Consider the following 21,020-nt stretch of genomic DNA (forward strand, 5'->3'; position numbering starts at 1 on the left):
AATCCTTTTTGCTGGGTAACTGCTTTCAGTCAGAATTACACAGCCAAGGGGAGCACTCCAGTTTTCTGAAACATTAACTTTTCATCATAGAATAGGATCTTTGATGGATGTAGATTCACATAATCACCTCATAAAATTGTTCAGAGTGCTGATAAAATTTGAAATCTTTAGCACTTACATAGTTACTGCACTACTGAAATAAATCATATTTCAAACTGTATGTGGTGAGAATATATATTTGCTTTGTTATTATATTATGTATTGGTTATGTAATTACTTTTCCAATTCTAAGCAATGGGTAATTTACCCCTCATAGTAGTGCTCACTTGTGGTTGTTCAACATTCTGGATGTGTAACATTTGTGACATGTAAAAAAATCATCGTGGTTATGGATTAGCTTCAGCTTTATTACACATGGTAACAAATAGGGAAAAAAGATTGAAATGCAATATTGCTTTTTCTAGCAATTGTAGAGTTAGATCCTTTTCCTGATTTCTCACTGGTATTGCTGTTAAGTTTGTGGAAAATGTTTTATGTGATTTCAGCTCTATTAAGTCACTTAAAAAAAAAACCCTCCTGATACAAATTACTCTGATTTTAATAATAATAAGAAATTCAAGATGATCTATCAATTGAAGTACACCCTTTTTTTCTAATCCGCCCATTAGTGTCATGGCATTTTCTCACATGATATTAATTTCACTCAAAAGTACTTAGCAACATAAACCAATCCCTAAATGTAAAAAGATTAAACTTTTGGTACAGTTGACTTATTTATAATTGCAGTGTGAGTAACTCCAGTGACTTGAGGGATTTCCAGTTCCCTTGAGGCTGGTCTGTGCTAATCAACTCTTCCATGTTTGGGTACCACCACTACATTAAACAAGAATTCTGCCCCAAATGGTTAAGGAATATTTTATAGTGTATTCAGAACTAGTGATTTGTTGTTCACCTACTGAATGCAAGGAAAATTTTTCTGTTCATATCCATGGAGGAGCACATTTAAACTGCCAGTGCTGATCTGGAAACCAAAGTAAGCAATGAGTCCTCCACATCTACCACATGCAGGCAGGTCATGGATCATATGCTGAATCAAATCTGTTCCCATAGTTAGGCTTTCTGGTTCCTTAACATGTTTAACATCCCTGATATATTGACTTGTGCTGCAAATATCACTGAAATAAATGACAGCATGTCTGATGTTTGCTATTACAGGGCAGAGAAGACAAAGGATAAATCCTCAGTTGCTAACTTGCTGCAACTCCAGTGATTTTAGTGCAGTTATGGTGAAGAAGAGTGTGACGCCCTCATTTCCATGAGAAAATAAGAGAACCCAGTCAATCTGCTTAATTTTACTGAATAAACTGAATAACAGAATTAACTAGGTTGGAAAAGACCTTTGGATCATCGAGCCTAACCTATATTATTACAGTGTTCCACAATTGGCAGGACAGAGAGAAACCTGATTTTATCCTGTGTCCCAAGCTAGGGACTATGCTTCATCCATTCTCCACTTTCCAATAAGCAGAAAACAGAGCAGAATGAAGATAAAACTGGCTTCACTATTTCAGTTAAAAGGACAGAATTGAATCAATACAACTTTTACTAGGAGAGATTGAAACTCCCCTTTCCCTCTCCTTCCATTACTTTGAAAGTGGTTTGACACTGACCATTATCTTCCCTCCGACTTCCTTGCCTGGAGCTTTTTCTTCCAAAGCTTTTGTTTTGTTACTCAAGCTGGAAGGGGAGGAGAGGAGGGAGCTCAGACTGAAGCAATGGATCAGAACAGTAAAGCAACAGGGCCAGGTTTACAGGGAATTCATCCACCAGAAACTTGGAGGGGAGAGAAGGCAAAATGAAGGATTCACTTTGCATTTCTGTGTCCAGAAAAACTGTCAAGTAGTAACTATGCAAAGAGATTATCTAAACAGGTGTGAGCAACTTTTTAACAATCAGAGAACTGCATAAATCAAAGTCTTTGAAAGGACAAGCACTGTGCCTTTTCCTACATCATGCACTGATTGTATCTTGAAATATAACATCGCTTACAAAAATGTTTTTCTTTTGTTTCTGAACAGGATCAGCCATTGTTGCAATCTATTTTAGATTCCCTTACTCCTTTCTTACTCTTACTAATCTCTAACAGTCTCCAGAGCTTTTATTTATCTTTCAGATGCTATTCAAATATAAATGTCATATTTGGTAAGTGAATATCCTATGAACTCATGTCTTTTGGTTTGTAGGACTCATTGGTGTCTGTAAGTCTTTAAACTCAATAGGCTACCAAGGGTAGGTAAGAATATTTGATCCTTAGTTTCTCCTACTGTGATGCAAAAGGAAAGACCAGTTCACTTGCAGTTATCAATAAACATATTTGACTGCAAAGTCAGCTTTGTAAATAACTAAGTTGTTTCTTTAACTACAAATTGGAAATTGGTTCAGGGGGTAAATAGAGGCAGTTTTTAATAGAGGTAGTTTTCTGCCTTAGATATATCTGCTCTATGCAGAAAGATCAGGTTTTTTCTATCTAATCTAATCTGGACGGACAGAAGTCACCTCCAGTCCAAAACTCATGTTAGTGAATTTATCTGTTCTGTCACACAAACTGCTAAAATGTGTCCTCTTTCATAGTTCAGATACTTAAAAGCACAGAGAGGATGTTAGGTCTGTCTGCAGCCATCTGTGTTAACATGTTGTTAGTTACCCTTACAGCATAGCAAAACCAGTTAGGTTTAAAATATTGTCTCAAGTGCACTGCTACTGAGAAATTCTCTATTGCATCATATTTTCTAACAAAAAGAACACCAAAAAGCATGGGAGTTGTCTCCTTCTCTGCATGTGGCTGGCATGAATGATCCTAATTTGAATGTCCTCTCCATCCACTGAAAGCTGTGCTACAAGTCCAGCTTCCAACAGACTCTCCTGTGCTGCTCCCTCTCCTGTATAACTTCTCTCAGCCCAATGGGTGCCATGTAGCATAATTCCACAATAAACAGAAAGGCAAAAAGATGCCATGCTGCAGTACCTGTCCCCTTGCCTTTTCTCTGCAGCTGCTTATAACACCTGTTCTCAGAAAGATGTCCAGTTAACATGTGGTGAAATGACCACCTCCTACTTGTCTTCTTTTCTTCTCCAGACAATGAAGAATTGACAGAACTACTTTGTTCTGGGTAACCCAACCCTCCTTGTAAACCTTGACAGACATTTTGGAGTCAAGGTTTCTAAAGGAGTCATTCTATAGAAGTATCTATAGATTGCACAGAGAGCTATTTCAGAGGACCAGATGTGCAACTGCATTCAGTGGCTACTTTCAATCCAACCTTGATCCAAATAGATGTAAAAAGTGAGGTGTGAATTTCAGTATGCTCATTTATATAGATACATTTCTGTATCTTATGTTGGATGCAAGACAGGCTGTGAAACTTACTGAAACTTGTGACCATCTTGATACCCAGCCTCAGGGTAATTGATGATGTTCTGTTTACTCTTCACCTATCCTCAAAAGGTAGGCTTCTCCAGGCTTGGGAGAATGGTTATGTTTGGAAAGCAATGTCTTGATTAACCTTAACATTATTATATTGAAAGTGAAATTTTTACTTTGTTTCGCTTTCCTTTGAGTTTAGCAGTTTCTCTGCCGGGACCTAATGATATGAATGACAATAAAAATATAATTTAATGTGCACAAATGACATAAAAATGTAAAGTAATGTGATTGATAAAGAACAGGAAAAATCATTCTTTCATGTCAAAATTAGAGAAATTAAGCTTTTATCAAAATAGGAATAAAATGGGACAATTTATGTAAAAGTTTTGAGGAAGGGCCTGTTGGTTTATGAAGATGTTTACACTGACTGCTTTCCATGAACTTCTTCAGGGAATTTTAACATCCAGATCAACTAAATCACTGTGGAATAAGTCACTTCAGATCCACACCAGTCTGGAAAAAATCTAGATGCTGTGTGAAAAATGGTGAGAAATATTTAAGAGCTGTTCCAAATATTACCAGGAATATTTCTGTAAGGATATCTAACATATGTCCTATCTCTTCATGTAGGAGTTCACAGATCCTCTCTGGTTCAGAATCATATGGGATATTTGCCTTCTAACTTGGATAGGGCTCCTTTTGGCCATGCTGTTGTGGGAAAACCCTTCCCTGCAATCATTGGATCCTCTATTTGTAGTCTTGATTTTTTTTTTCAAGAAAGTACTATTTATGGATTGTAGTATTATAGTAGTCATTTTAGATTGACTATGCACAGATAGTGAAGTTTCCCCTTGTATTTATTCATCTTTGCAAAGGTAGAGTTGCTTTTGAACATCATTTGAAGGTTCTGTAATTCTGAGTATTCATCTTAAGGAGGTTATTTACCCAGATATGTCTTGGTAATTTCTGGCCAAAATCCATTTATTTTGCAAGGAAAGGCAGTATTTTCTCCCAGAATATAAATACAATCACCCAAAATAGAAGTAGGTGACATATATTTGACACCTGCAGCAAAGTCTGCATCTAACCACCTTGTATCTCAGAGCATGGGTACCAGGAGCTTCCCACAGAATGCCCTGCTAAAGCATTTTCCCTGTGCACTCTGCCACTGCTCCATGTCCAGGCTGCTTTTAAAATATAGCTCTGGATAAAATAATTCATTTTAAGATGACAAAAATTTGACATGACAAAATATGTTTCTGAAAAATAACTACACTTGGTCAGCTGAGTATAGGTGAGGAGAGAAAAGCATTGCCTACTCTAATGTGCCTTAGTGTTGAGAATCTAGAAGGCCTTGCTGTTGGAATAAGATATTTGCAGACATGAATAATCATTGCCTAACAGTCCATAGAACAAAATAGAATATACACAATGATAGAATAACTGAATGAAAAAAAAAATTATAATAGTGTAGATTAGAAATAATGCAATCACCTTTGGTCTCTTGAATCTTAAATTATTTGTTCAATTTTTGATGCATTTTTTGATCAGAATTCTTTGGCCTTTTATATTAAGAGATACGGGAGATACTCAGTGATTTATGTATCTGATTATGTGTAGACCTATTTGAAACATCAAAATTTGCAAAGTAACTGAATCTGTTTCTTGTAATGCAAAAATAATAACATATTTTGGAGATATTATGCTACAGTTTTATTGTCTATTATGCATTTTAGCTCATAATAAAAATACTTACAGAATTACCTTGGGGAAAAACTGCAAAAGCAGCCATAAAACTCATTTTGCAGTCTCTGTGTATCTGCTTCATGTTACTAGAGCAGTGTGAAGAAGCACAGATGAGACCATTCTGTTCATAGAAGGGAAATGTGCCCTTCCAAAGCCTAGTCAGTGAACTTTTAGAAATAGGCCAGTAGGAGATTGATTGCCTGTGTGTATGCATGTGTGTACATTTCATGAAGAAAGTGGAATAATCTCAAATGAAGTCTTTGTGTACCAAATTTTAACAGTAAGTAGCTTTTAACAGATAAGATATCTCAAAAAAACAATTATAGCTCTATGGAAGGTCTGACATAGGTTCAAAAAAGCCATTACTGATCAGTGTCTGGAAATTACACTACTGCAAAATAATATATATTTTCATGTTAAAATGGTAGGATATAGTTCAGATTGATTATTTTATAATTGCTTGTAAGTTGATTGATAGATTCCATATGTGCATTTGACTGATTTTTGAATATACAGTAAATTCACGAATACAAGCCGCACTGAGTATAAGCCGCATCTCTGGGTGTTGGCAAATATTTCAGTTTTTGTCCATAAATAAGCCGCACCTGAATATAAGCCGCTCTGTCGTTCGCAGCAAGGACCCGCGTGCAATTAGTAACAGAACCGCGGGAGGGCGGGGTTTACTGGCTGAGCTAAGGCTGGGCAGGCTCGGCCCGCTAGGGGCTGCTGACGGGGCCAGGTGGCCCAGCCTGGTGCTGCCGCTCGGGGCCGGCCGCCGCTGCCACTGGGCTCGGTCACCCGGGGTCAGCGCTGCCCCGCGGTGGCAGGCAGGGACGGAGCTTCCCCCGCTCCTACGGCAGCGGTGGCGGGCGGGGACGGAGCGTTCCCACGCCCGTGGCGCCGGCGGCGGGTGCGGACAAAGCACCCCGCCTCCTCCCCGAGCCGCGGCAATGGCTGCGCGGGGCTCCCGTCGGCTCCCCGAGACGCGGCAATGGCGGCGCGCACTTCCCCCCCCACCCCCCGGGCCGCGGCAATGGTTGTGCGGGGTCCCCGTTGGCTCCCGGAGCCGCAGCAATGGCGGCGCCCTATCCCTGTCGGCTCCCCAGGCCGCGGCAATGGCGGCGCGCCCCCCCCACCCGTCCTCCCCTGGGCTGCGGCAGAGGAGGGAAGAAGGAGCTCTCCTGCCTCTCTCCTCGCCCCCCGTGCTGCCTGCAGGGAGCCAGGGCAACACAGTAACACTGTAACAATCGCCGAATGCCGGCTTTTACTGGCAGGTGCTTGACTCGGCACCCTGGCTGGCACGTCTGGGGTTGTAAATGTCAGAAAATTATTCACATATTAGCCGCCCCCGACTATTAGCTGCACTTCCGGGTTTCCACCAAAATTTTTGTCAAATTGCTGCGGCTTGTATTCCTGAAATTACTGTATATATAGATGAAGAGACCTTGACTATTTCTGAAAGATATCTACCCTTATTTTGAGAACATTTTCAGTTTTCCACTAGTTACTCAAGAAAGAATAAGTTGTGTCATGAAACAAATCCTTGTTTAGACAGCACAGCTTTCATAAATTAGAAGGAAGGATATTGATCACAGAAATGAGTCAAACCAAAATGAAGTGCAACAGTTTAGTGAGTGTTTTGTGATGCTCCCAAAGGAGGGTTGTTCCTTGCAACTAAAACTGCTGGGTTTGAAGTGGCAGAGTGGAAACAGAGAAATTTAAGAAAATATGCTTGAGAAGAAAGGGCAAGAAGAGTCTAGTTTTCTTAGTGGTTAACCACAAAATGAATAAGTAGCAAAGTAAGGATGGCCTCAAATTTTTTTTATTTTTTTTAATTAATAAAATAGAAAATTAGGAAAATAATAAGGCTTGTGAGTTTCAGTAAGTTATATTTCTATATATGTCAATCATGTTACATTTGAGCATATACTCCTGTGCAAGGAGAGGAAATATAACATTCCCTGCTCCAAACTGAATTTTATATTTCTGAGTGATCTAATGGGAATTCCTTAGTAAGCCACGATTCTTCAGACAGTTGTAGTGACAGAGGGGCTGGTTTCACCCTAGATACATCTGAAATATACAGCCAAGGTGTTTAACCTGTGTTCTAGTAGTTTGATCTGTATCCTTCTTGCACTGTAAGTACTTTGGATTTCTTTGCTTCTCAGTACAAGACAGTGTTCTGGGTTTTACACATCATGTTTGAGCTAAGGCAAAATGTGTACGTTAGCATTTGTCTTGCAAAGTTATATTTATGAGGAAATTGACTGAATTTCTTCCTTTGAGACAGTAACAGAAGAATATCCCACTAGATGTGAAATAACACTCCTGGGGAAAGATATCACTTTCTGCAATTTGTAGAGCAGTGGTATTCTTTACATTGACATACTTACTGCTAGTTACTTTTTTATAACAATACTTGTGATTAATATCCTTAGACTATTGGCTAATCTGCAGTCAGCATCACCCTGTATTTCTTCTGTAGTTTGAATTGTTTATAAGTTTCTTTATTATTTCCCTGTCAGACAGGAATCAATTATCAGCAACTTCAATTACATAGTTAAAAGAATCATGTATAAATAGACACCTGGGTTGGCAATCAGGAGCTCTCATTGTGATTTCTTTCCTCTTAGATCTTAGAAAATCTAGAAAATGGTGAAAATTATACTGGTTAACTGACAGGTTGTTGTGAGAATTAGTAGGTTGAAAAAGTGGCATCCAGTGCTAAAGTGGTGAGGTCACATGATGAGTATTGAGACAGACATCAAGAGATTTCTCGTCAAAAACCCAGGCTTGAAACTCGAACATGGTGTATGATAATGACTTCAAATTTTGACATGTTATAAAGTAAAAAATCAAACTGGATCTAGATAGAAAGGTGTTTGCATTAGTCAATATCCGAGACTTTTTATTTTTTACTAGGAATAGCATGTATTTTCTTGTTGAGAAAGCATCGGATAAATTGCAGTAAGATTTTGACTGTAGCAGAGTGAGTACCTTATGTTGTAGTCTTATACACTATCTGCAGTTAAAAATGCTTTGTATTACCTATTCTTAATACAAACCTTGCTGTTTCTTCTTTGTTTATTATGAATAATGCATTTGTTTGAACTCATATGTATATATGTGTAGAGAAGTATACACTCCTTTATGAGATACATAGTGCATAGAATGCATTTATGCATATATGCAACGAAATATGTATGGGAAATAATTATATATTTAAAATTATGGTGTTCTAAGTGCAGGTAGAGGAATTTGCCATATTTCACAGGATGCAAATTAAAAAAATATCTTAGGTAGTTGTTTGAAATACTTCAAATACCAGGCTTATTTCTCAGTATTTTACTCATGTGAATAGTTTTTTAATATAACAAATTTGTAATTAAAATGCATTTTTAATTTCAGAATGAGGTGCTTTTTTGTTATTAAAGTGTGGCATTTTCCAATGGATTCCATTTCCCCACACATAAGAAATAGAATTAATTTTGATTTAAAATTGTAAAATAAATTATAAATAATTTGAAAGTGGTTTTTTTTCCTTAGTTTAATCTTATATATAGGGTTTTTCTTGTTATACTTCAATAATTATGCACTGCAAATAAATTTTTCTTTGTTATATTTCAATAATAAGTATGTGCCTTAAATTGCTTCTTTCTCCCTCTGGGCAGTCTTTCATTCTCATTACCGAAGTCACTAAATCAGTTAACTTGCAATAATTATTTTGGGATTGGATTCAGCCCCTGATCCTTGGGTAGATCAGAAAACTGTAACTTTTCTACTTGTTTTTCTCAGTTAAAGAAGTCAAATGTAGTAAATACAGACCTTGTAGTGTATAACAGAGATTTACATATGCCCATCACTTTACTCCCTCAGAATACTGTGCACAAAACAGCATTGCAAATACAGCAACCAACACAAAAGTATAGGCTGTTTTTATAAAAGTAGAAAATCTCAGTGTATTACCAATAAATGGATGCTTCTTTGTGTACCCATATATTACCATGAATTTGTGCTTCTAGCTTTTTTGCAAATGGAGACAAAATTGCTGAAAATAATGTTATTAAAAGCTTTCATTCAGATCTCTTTTATCCATGCCAGGTTAAACTTTTATCTCCCAGATGAATGCTTGAATAGAAGTATCTGAAGTATTATAATTAAGTAAAATCCTGAGTAGCGAATTCTTGCTCTTATGAATTTTATTAAATGGTGCAATTTTGTGTTATTTCTATAACAAGAGACAGTAGTTGCAACCATTCTATTGGTTATTGTTTTAAAAATTAGATTTTCTGCCTAAAGGCTTTACAGTTCAGGGCTGTTTCTCTTTGTACCACTTCAGAAGTGGCCAGAGACAAGGCTGGCAACACAGGGAGCAGCAATCTCATTTCGAGTTCTCTGCTGCTGAGAAGGAACAAGTAGAAGCAGGTCAATATTTATGGCATCTCATACTTTCCGCACTCTGCATGGCATCCTAATCCAGGATATCTGATGGGAGGGAGAAAGGGGAGATTAGAAATAGAATAGAAAGCACAACAGAGTGGGTTCTTCAATCTTCTGGAGTGTTGAGATAACATTTGTATGCAACAAATGACAAGACATGAGAGTTTATGCTGTATGGATAGGTCAGCCATGCCCAGAAGCATTGCAATGGATGCACATTTTTAAGGAGGGTGTAGAACTATAATAGGTTAATTCATTAATCACAGCACAATTTGTTAAGGACCTGATGATGTTAGCAGCCTTTTAAGAGCGGATAAAAACAAGAACAAACATGGGGGTGGGGAAGGGCAGATACAACACCAAAAAATTAAACAGTTTAGGATTTTCTGTTCTTGCCATTTTTCCAGAGAGGTAGAGTTATTCTTATTCACTGTCTTGGATGATAAGTGAACACTTGAAAACCAACTGTTTTCAAACCAAGAAGCCTGGTAAAGCAGGACTACAAATGAAGATGCTGTTTTTTAGAAGACTTGAACTATGGGTTTTGAACCAGATCTCAGAGGAAACTTTTCAGCAAATTAGGCCACATCAATTCAGTTCCTAAATATTGATCTTTGTGACCCAGTTTAGACACCTTCATTTGAAAATGTAGTTTAAGCACTACTGATTCTTTTAATGCTATTTATCCTCAACATAAAATCCTTTTCCTTTTTTTTAATGTTTTTTAAGTTGTATGATCAATCTCTTCATGGAGATGATTCCAAACATGTCTAAATCATTTGGCGTGGAGTGTAATGGACTCAGATATCCAGGAAGCTGCCTGGAAAGTACATTAAATTACTTCACATTGAGAAAAGTTTTTACAGTCTTGGTTTTTGAGCAATCTCCCTCATTCATGTTTCAATAAACACTAGTCTTACCCTGCAGGAAGTATGAAGCATTATTTAACCCCAAGTGATTCACAGTGTGTTACTACTGTACTACACAGTTGTACATTTCTGAGAAAAAATTAACTTAATAATAGTTTTATTGCTTTAATCCCATGATAACTGAATTCATAAATTCTTGGTTTGCAATGTATTTGAGAATGGCTAAGAGAATGTAATCCTAAAAATTGATGGAACCCTTATCTCTAGCTGGATATTTTAAAAGAAAAGTAGTATCATGCATCTTTTCTGTTGCTTTCTTTTCAGCTGTGGTCTTTTTGCAAAACATGCCTCTAAATTGAAACCCTAAGTTCCTGAAAAATTATATAGAGGATTTTTGCTGTAAGTCTTCTTGGTTCATTATGCAAAGGAGAAAGGAGAAGAAAGTTAACAAGTTAGAATTGAGGTTTTGCTTATTTTTCTTTAATGACTATCTAGAGAAACTGAAAATAAATGTTTCGTAGAACTAAAACTAAAACCCCAGGAATTCATGGGGTTGATAGGAATGTGCACCAACAAAATATGGTAACCCTTCACCTGACTTAATGCTTTCTGATTCTCTTATTTAATAGCCATTTTACCAATTGATAAATACTTTCCACTTGAATAATGTTGTTCATTCCCAATGCTTGCAAAAAAAGGAGTAAATCTCTATATTCTTACAATGATGTATTCCTTTAATATAAATTTATCCTCTCATTGTCCTAAGTAGTTTGCACTTTTCAAGAGTGAATGGAAGGTTTAAAAGCAGACAAAAGTACCAAGAGGTCTTAAAGCTGGGATCCAGAGAAATTCAATAGTGGGCACATTCTAACCAAAAACATTTATGTGACAACCCATCTCTTTTGAAATTTTCACCCATGTCTGCCTGCATCAATATGTTAGTAGGGTGGAAAGCTCTTTAAAAATAATTATACTAAGCTAGTGCACATCTTAAGACACAGAGAGCTGTTTAAGAAGATAAAAGTTGAATATCTGAACCTCCTGTCCTCTGTAAAGACATGTATTGCATTCTGGTTAGTCATACTTCCAGATATGTGTATGTGTATGTTTCTTCTGGGACATCTTTTTTTCCATTTAGTAAACATTCTGTTTCCAAAACATTGCTTTACAATGACAATGGAGGCCAACCTGAGTAATTTGTATGTATGGTAGTTTCATGATAATTAAAATGGGTTCCAGACTGGGTATGCTTTGGGGAAATCATCAATTTTCCTTGAATTATCATATCTTTAAATGTGCAAATGTTCATTAGGTATATGAAATCATGCAACATGATAAATTTAACAAATTAAGGTGGTCATGCTCTGTGTGCAATGAAGAAGGCAAATAAATACTCTACATATTTGTTTTCCATGGTACTATGATTATGTTCTTGAAATAGATGTTGGGATTTTCCTAAATATTATTTTTGTTTGCAGATAATTTTTTATTTTAATTGCAAATTTTCCTGCGCATACGCATTCCACACCCTTAGTTCCCCACTCCCAAAAAGGCTGGGATGTGATCATATTTTCAGTGATTCAGCTTGTTTTCTGGGAGATCAGCCAGCACTAAATGCTCAATAACAGTATTTCACTTTGTGTCTGTCAGTTCGTGTGTTTGACAGCAGTCATGCATTTGTCATTCAACAGCAGGATAGAAAGTATCTCTGAAAGTGCTATTTTAAATTAGAATTGAAAGCTTTGATTTTTTCACTTCAATCACCACAGATGTCGTCCTGCAGTCCTCAGAAATGCCATGTTGGTCAATTGGAGTGAGAGGAGAATGGGAGCAACCTCTGAGTAGCTCAGTGTTACCTTATTTTTTGTCCTGTGTGTAAACCAACACATTAAAGGCCAAGTTGTAATACTAAAGTGAGAGTTAAAATTAACTTTTAAAATTTTATTTCTTGATGTTATGGTAGCAAACAGTGTTTTATTTCTATCAATGAATACAATGCTGTTTGTTGTTGCTACATGTTTTGAATTTTTTCCTTACCCTCCTAGAAGTAGTAGGACGTTAAAAATTAAGTACAACCATTGCTGAAGGGGACAGATTCATGAGGAAGACTGGGCTGAGATTAACTAAAGTGATTCTCCTTCAAAATTATTATGACTATAGCATAAGGTACTGGATTATGAAGGTGTGAATTTGTGATATGCAGTGGAAGTGTAATAGGCTTAAAGAAGGAAAGCAGGACTTTTTGTCAAATGTATGTCAAAAATATCACATGACAGTCCCATAGTTTAAGACTATATTTCAAAAATCTATTTAAAGTTAAGGTGAGTCAAAATGACCTGAAGGTTGCCTACAGAGCTCTTTAATGGTGATTTATTTTGTGGTTGTACATTGTAATAATGAATAACAAAAAGCTTCCTGGAGCAAGAAAGATCTAAGTATTGTAAATGTTAGCCACCAAGACAATATTTATCCACAAATTTTTGAAACACCACTAGGAACTCCAATTAAAAAGGAAGGAAACTCTGACTAATTATTCATCTCCACACGAAACTGGTGCAATTAATTGAAAAATAATGGTAACTGTCAAGTCAAAGTATAAAATATACAATTTCTGCCAATATTTATTGGACTAAATCTTTCTGTTTTCTCTGAGTTGGGTACTGCAGTGGTGCTGCCTTGTCTTCTGATGGCTGTGTTCACAGGCTGGATCTACACAGCAGCACTGTCCTCACTGAAAGCTCCGTCTCACCTCCCTTTAACCTTTAGTCCAGTGCTGGCTCCGTGTGACAGACAGGCTGCCAGACCACTGGGCTGTGAGCTGGGCTGCGACAGTGCCTGGCATCTTAGCACGGTGTGTTGCTCTGGAGACAGACAACCTTCTTCCTCCCCTTTCCCTATGTGTGTTTAAAATACACTCAGTGATATGTACACATCATCAGCAAAGCAAATTTCAGACAGCAGAACTATGAATAATATTTTCAGTGTAATCGAAATGAACTTCAGGCTAAAAAACCTCTCTCTTATTATTCCTTCTTCAACAATATTTTAAATTAGGTTAATACATGCTGAGGCATTTTACCTGTCACAATCAAATGAAAGCAGTGAACCATATGCTGGTTATTTTTCTGAATACCTGCTTCATGTGAAAGCTACTTTTAATAAGAACACACTGTTGTGATAGTTCACAGTATACATTTATAACGGGTAGCTACTCGGGGCTTGTCCTGCATTTTCTGCCAATTTCCATTTCTTCATGAAGAACCCTCAATTATATTCTTCATTTTTAAAGCTATCAGGAGTTAGGAATACATAAGAAATGCAGAATGTGCCCTCTCTTTTGTTATCAGCAAAACAGTGATCTTCAGACAATATGAATAAATTACTGTTTTTCAAAGAGTAGAAAGGTCAGCTTCTACCTCTCTGTTCTTTGCAGAGTGAAATTGTCTGCTTGCTACTGTTAGTTTAATAAGACCTATTAATAATACAGAACTTTTTGGCTCGGAGAAAAAAAATCAAATGTTGAAGGACTTTTAGTCCCATTTTCAGATGATGCACAAATTTATCCACACACAAAATTGCATTATGAAAATGAGACACAAAATATTAATTGCCATTTTGTTTTGATTATGTTTTTCATTTTGTTTGCTTGCTGGGGTTTTTTTTACTGGCACATGTATAGTAATTGAAAGACATCTTTGGTTTAAGCAAATCCCATGGGCAAGGTGTTGCATCACAGTGGCTGACTGTTTTAAGGGTTGTGAAGAAATCTACCTTTCTGGGCAATTCATTTGTAGTAAAATCACCTCTAGGCTCATTCCGCAATCTTTTAACTTTCCTTGATCACATCCTAGCAGAGATAAATATCTCAGCAAAGGCAATTGGTTTTGGGACCCTCTCTGCCACAGTAAAGAAGTGATGTCTCCATTCCCAGTAGAGGAATGGTCTGAAGAGCTTATGTAGTAAGGACTTGGGCTTTCACCTACTGGCCAAAAGAAATTAATATTTCAAAATGATGATTGTCTGCTGCGTTGGAAGCACATAGAAATGCGTTTTTTAAGGTCATCTATGAGTTGATTGAGTTGTAGTGCTTTTCATTTGTTCAATACTTTATTTCTTATTAGGAAACTTCACAGTCTTCTGTGGTAATGTAATGTTGGATTTTTTGTTTGTTTGAAAAATGAATAATTAAAGATACTGACCAAGGCACAGATATTCACCTTCTTTTAAATACTGAAGGATTTACTGGTAATTAGACATATGGAGCTAAATTTTCTAATTTATTTGTAGGTGTTGTTAATTGAAAAAATTATATAAACTTTTTTATACAAAGACTTATAACAGGGGAAAATAAAAAAGTAGTATATTTTAGAAGTTCATCCTTAAGAAATGCCAGACAAAATGGATTGATTTAGCAAGAAACAAACTTTCCCCTTGGAGTAAGTTCCTATTGTTTCCAAGATAAGTGGTGAAAAAACTGTACCAAATTGCTGTAGAAAAGACATATAAACTGTTCTCCTGAAGCACTCTGCATTTTGCAGACCTGGAGGTTACTCTAGCTGCTCTGGCTAGGGCAGATATTATCTTGACTGCCAGGCTTTCAGTTCTTTCCCCAAAAGAAGATTTTTATTAATAACATGCAGTGAGCCAGAGAAAACTCATCTGTTTGAGAGTAAACTCAGTTATCTTCACTTTAGGTTGAACTAAACTTTGGAATTTGTTTATAGCCAAAGGTTGCAACCTAACTTAGTAAAAGAAGCTTTATCAAGATTTAGAATGTGAAACCATCATAATTCCCTTGTATTTAGATTCCTTTTGGTAAACAAGCAGATGTTCATCATTATCCAGCTTTTCAAAGACAGTAAATTCTAACTTTTCACAAGTTGCCTGATTGCAGTAAAGAGTTGGCACCTTACAAATTTCTACATTACAGGAATCAGTCTAGAAACGGATAAACCATGACCAGGATTTATGTCCACCTCCCAGCTCTGTGAAATGGGTCTGATCTGCCCAGATCTGTTATGACTGCAATGACTGGTGTCAAAGGTTGAGAAAGTGTTAGATGCTGATGTAGAGAGATATATTGTATAATTTTCCAGTATTGTTCTTCCTGTTTACTTAAAAAACCCTTGTCCTAGGACAAAGGCTGGATGTCAGACTAACATTTTCAGTTAGGACCAGAGTAAACCAAACATGAAATTACATATGCTTTTCTGACCAGTCTTTATATAAAATATTTTTCTTGAACTTTTACTGCCAAATGAGACTGTAACATTGTCTGTTCTAAAAACTGATAACACAGGTTTTGTCATGGCACTAGTGTTAGTAATAATATGCCTCAGCTGTGACTTAGACCCTTTTTAGGGGTTTAAAATTTCCTTGTGTGTTTACATTTCTAAAGATATAATTTACAAAGAATTTTATGCTGCAGGGTGATAGGCACATTTCTTCTCTCCAGGAAAACAATCATACAAATGAGTAAGTTAAAGACAATCATTTCCATTAAAGTCTGATCACTTAAAAATCAGTTGAGTGAACTTTGCTTAAACTTAGAAAAAAAACGAGAGCTAGAATAGAATCAGAGAAATTATTACTTGGTAGGGTCAAATATATGATTAGCCATTCAGTCTAATTTATGGTCTTGTCTTGGGTTTGCCTAGAAAATTATCAGTAGTGAAGATGATAGGTGTGAATAAGCATGAGTGGAAATCAGCTTGGTGACTTCTCATCATTAGCATGTGGTGTCACTGTATTATGGCAGAAAAAGTAAAAGATGTTTGCAAGAAACATTGATTATAAGAAACCTCTTGTTTAAACCAGGTCTGATGTTACTTCCAGTGTGCCCAGAAATGTACATTAGTCATCATTATAAAATCAACCTTTCCCAGCAATTACCACAGAGTGATACATGGATACTGCTGTTGCTTCATGGACACAAAAAAGCTCTGCAAATCCATCCCTGCTACTTCTGAGTTGAAAAACATAAATAAATCCTGCAGAACTCTGAGCACATGGCTGTGCTAGAGATGAGGTAATGGCTGGATTGCTGTGGAAATTTATGGATCTCCAGAAATCCATGTTAAAAGTGTACTGTATTAATATGCAGAGTCAGAGTGGCTCTTCCACAGTAAAAATCAAAGTAGGCAAAGGTATTATTGTGGGTTACTGTTGTGGTCTTGCTGGTACAAAAATGCTGTCTAACTGAGATGATTCTTCCTGTTACAGAGTGTAATAAAGAATTTGGGCTCTGTGCAGCTGTGTTCTGTGGGGCTAGGGAGAAAAGTAAGGAATGCCTTCAGAATAGCTCCTTGCTTTTTTGTGAGTCATTCTGATAGCCTAAGGAGTGCTTAGAAATAAGTATTATCACCTCTGGAGCAGGCATGAGCAATTACTAGGTGTTTTTGAGGTGCTGTTGTCATGACTTCTGAAATTTCTCTTCTACTATTTTTTTCTGATTCTAAACATTCCCTTTCACTTGTGGAAGGTTCATAGAAATCTCTTATCCCAAAAATTACTTGCAGCCATTGGTTGCAATTAAAGGCTTAATGATTTCGTAAGTAACAGGATGAATAAAGGAATGTGTACCATATGTACATATATATATTATATGTATTCAAGGTTTATGAAGGTTCACTGAAAATAACAGATACCTGTCATTCTGTCAAAAATATCACTCTGGTATTTGCAGTATTGTCACTAACAATTTGACAACCTCAGAAGTTCATGACAATGTCATATCAGTCTGTGCCAAAGGGACCCTTCATCTGGATAAGGCTTTGCTCCATTTCACATCCTTGGCAAATCAAAACCCCTTTTTTTCCCCCAAAACTTAATTAAACACAGTTCCATCTGGTAGGAATGAGAAGGGGCACATGCACATCATTTCTTGGTTCTCAGCAGCTGAGGACAATTGCTGAAATTCGATGTGGGTAATCTTACATTTGGCAGAAACTTAAGCAGTTTTGGCATCTTTGACAAAAATTCTTGAAGGGAATGACTTCTAGCTTGCCACTCTTTTTTTGGTTTTTTGTCTCATGTAATTTCATCAGAATTGCTATAGGCAATTTGAAGACTTATCTTTCCAACAATTTTTCCTTTAATTCTGCAAGTTGTAAAACACCCACACTTGTAGCTCTCTGTAGTATTATCCTATTAACTACTTATAATCTTAATATTACTGATCACAGATAAAAACCCCTTTCATTTCATTATTAAAATGTAATAATCTAAATTAACCGGGAATTATGAGGCAGGAGTATATAAATGAAACATTATTTTAAGGCTGAATTGTAGATAAATGCACAAACCTCACCTAAATAAAAGATGAATTTGCTGTAATTAGCCATCCCCTAAGGCTTTGTATTTTATGTTGCTATACTGTCACCTGCTTCTGTTAAAATGGTGTCTTAGAAGAAAATACTGATGTGGGAATCACAAGATACTTTCTCAGATTTAGAAATTCTGAAGATTGCATTCAATACCCTGTAAGGGTTTCTCTTTCCCATAAAGGGCCTTGAGTTCCACATAGAGAAATAAACCTTCTGCAATGGAAGCAGAACCCCACAAAGCTCTGATATAAGTGCCAGACTGGCTGGCATTTTGGATACACTTGAGTGTTTTTATGGGAAAAAAGTTCCTCCTCTGAGCTACTTAATTTCCTTAGATTCCACCCCAAACACATCATAGACAATCTAATTTATCCACTGTTTATTCTGAAAGTGGCTTCTTTCAGTGTACCATCATAAAATTGTATCCCATTAACTCCAACAAACAGATTATATATCCAAAACATCTTATAATACATCTCCTATCCCTTACACAGGTCCTATTCTCCATGGCAATATACACTTTTAAGAACACAAAAATGTGCTTTGGTATCAGTATTTAATTTGTAGCCTTGGGTTTTTGCAATACTCTCTCTTCAGCTGCCTATCAGAGATATCACAGAAAGTAATATATTTCAATAAAATTTCAGCTTGTTCACCAAAAGCATTTGCAGGTTACATCTACTTTTCAGACTTTTTGGAGCAACAGTTACGTCTCATGTTCTATTTCAAGGTGAAATAACTGATAATGTAAAGTAATTTCAATATTTTGTCTGGTTCCCTTGGAAACAGCTTCATTAACAGTCTGTTACAGAACAGTGTAATCTAGTATCTAATCTTAATATCTGTTGGGTTCAGGACCTCTTGATACAAGTATATGTAAAGTTCAGTCATATGAACTTTATCATCTCTACTTGCATGGGCTGTGTCACTTTCCTTGTTGGGATGATTTTACTGTTTATTCATTCATTTATCCATACAATCCATTGTACAAAAAATTGATGTAAAACTTTTCTTCTCCCTCTGTTCTGTAGCATGAGATCAACAACCTGCTCCTTCTCTGAACCTCAGTGAGTTAAAATTTGAGTTAAAGTTAACCCTTCTTCATTTCTAGTAGAGAAATTCCTACCCTCTTCTACCATAAACACCAGCTCTCATTTTCCATCTAAAAATGTTTTCCAAGGCTCTTCCTTTAGTTAATCTCTTAAACTTGAAGGTTTCATGTCTTCTTGAAATTCTTCAATCCACTGGAAGTGATGGTCCATGTTACTGGTCTTTCTTGTCTCTCTGGTAGTTGTGGATGAGATTTATGTAGGCTCACAGCCTTCTCATGTATTGCTGCATTGATAAGGACTTTATCTGTGGCCACTGAAGAACTTTATGTAGCTCTACTCTAATTTTTTACAAATTTCTGCTCTTGCTTTGAATTACCACATTCATTTCATTTTTGTATCATGAGCAATTTAATTTTTTTCTGACTTGGCCTAATAGAAATTGTCATTTCCAATTTCCCATCTTCATCTTACACCAACATTGCTGTCTCCTCTCAGACTAGCAAAGTTCTGGAGTTTTTGTTGCTGGTGGTAGGATTGTTAAGGTTTTTTTCAGGGGATTTTTTCCTTCTAGTGTAAGAGAAAAGACACATAGGGCTCACATAAATTCTAATGCCCTGTTAAATTACTGCAGATGTACACCATGTTCCAGGGCATGGTAGGACTAAAACAAGACAGATTTCTACTGACAGTTCTGTACCCTCATGCCAATAAGAAAATTGTCAATATTGTTTCTCTTGACTTCTTTACAAAGTTCTATCTGTGATTTTATGAGCCATTTTAGACTTCATAGTACATTTGTCAGGTTAACTGCATTCCTCAGTGAAATGTAGTTAGCGAGTTTTTCTTAGCATTAATTTTTACCACTCCTACTGCCTTTCATTCCAAGATCCTTACTGGCTTTATAAGTATTTCTACTGACTATCAGGTGCCTACTGATTTGATTTTTCTGATATATTCACCTTTGTATTCTTTGCTTTAAAAGAATAGACACAGCAGACAAATGGAGTGTGGTTTATTATTATTGTGTATATATATTATAAAACTCAAGGAGAGATGGTTCACCAAGATCGCTGTCAAAGTCAGTGATGATGTAAGAAATTTGTATTTATTTCCCAGTGTTTGGGATACCTGCTCCTGCTGGGGAAAGATGCAATCAGGAATATTCTGTATTACTGTAATTTCCGGTATGTCTGTTACACTTATCTTCACACAAGCTGGAAGGGGATTTTTCACTGTGTCTGTTTTATGTGTTGTCATGGCTTATATCCTGATGCCAGAGCAGACCAGATTCCCTGTAGTTTATATTGTGCTCCATTTATATCTGACTGGTAAACAAAGAGTTACTCTGAGTGCATGGCTTACTGAAGAGGTTTTCAGCCAGAGCCTGCGACACTCTGCATCTCTGAAATTTCAAAGTAGATGGTACAATAAAAACTGGGAGAAAACCCATGTCAAGCTGGAATTAAAAAGGAGTGTGAAGAGAGGTTGGGCTGTTGAGATGTGTGATTAGGCAGTATCTTATGCCTACTGTGTGAAGCTGAGGTTCTGGACATAGGAGTAATGTGTAACTGTGTTTCACTGGTTCTTTGGTAAATGTCCCTGTACATGTTTTACTACATTATATATTAATGGATATATGAGATGGTTGCCTTTTTCTTTTAATTCTGGAAGGATTTGAACAGAAATCCTCTGCTAATGAGGACAGATGGGAGTGCATCCCTCATTGGTAGATAGACATGCTTTTATTACCACTAAGACAGGAAATAGGATGGGATGCTTAACTCCCAAAAAATGTGTGAACTGAACTGTAACTCTTGAGGACTTCTTTTACTGAAGAATTCATTCATTATTAATAAGACCACTAAACTAAACTGCTCATTCTAATTGTGGAAAAATAATCACGGTGTTACTTAAACACAAGGCAGGATATATGTAAGGGACACAGTCTTTATGGTATTTTCAACAGGTTTATGCCATGTGCTTTTTCCTAAAAGATAGTTGAGGTATGTTCCCAAACTAAAAGGAAAAGCTGCTTAGATAAATGAATTTTCAATTATAACAGGAAAACTACATCCTCAAAGTCCAATTTATATCTAAAGAGACAGCCAGAGTTCCTCTTAGACCGTCAGTTCAGCTAACAAACAATTTAAAAGCTAAAGCCTCA

General features: G+C 36.6%; 1 protein-coding gene across 8 annotated transcripts in view; it reads left to right on the plus strand.

The window, feature by feature from the left end:
- KCNIP4 (potassium voltage-gated channel interacting protein 4) overlaps positions 1-21,020 on the plus strand; it is a 416,508-nt gene that overhangs the window by 325,253 nt on the left and 70,235 nt on the right. Inside the window, exon 2 of one of the 8 annotated variants that reach the window (XM_033059814.2) lies at positions 2,553-2,561. The exons of the other annotated variants lie outside the window; for them this stretch is intronic. Within the exon in view, the coding sequence (XP_032915705.1) occupies positions 2,553-2,561 (9 nt within the window). The remainder of the gene's footprint in view (positions 1-2,552; positions 2,562-21,020) is intronic. 8 annotated transcript variants of the gene reach the window in all.

This window comes from Catharus ustulatus, chromosome 5, assembly GCF_009819885.2.
Source record: "Catharus ustulatus isolate bCatUst1 chromosome 5, bCatUst1.pri.v2, whole genome shotgun sequence".
NCBI classification, from domain to species: domain Eukaryota; kingdom Metazoa; phylum Chordata; class Aves; order Passeriformes; family Turdidae; genus Catharus; species Catharus ustulatus.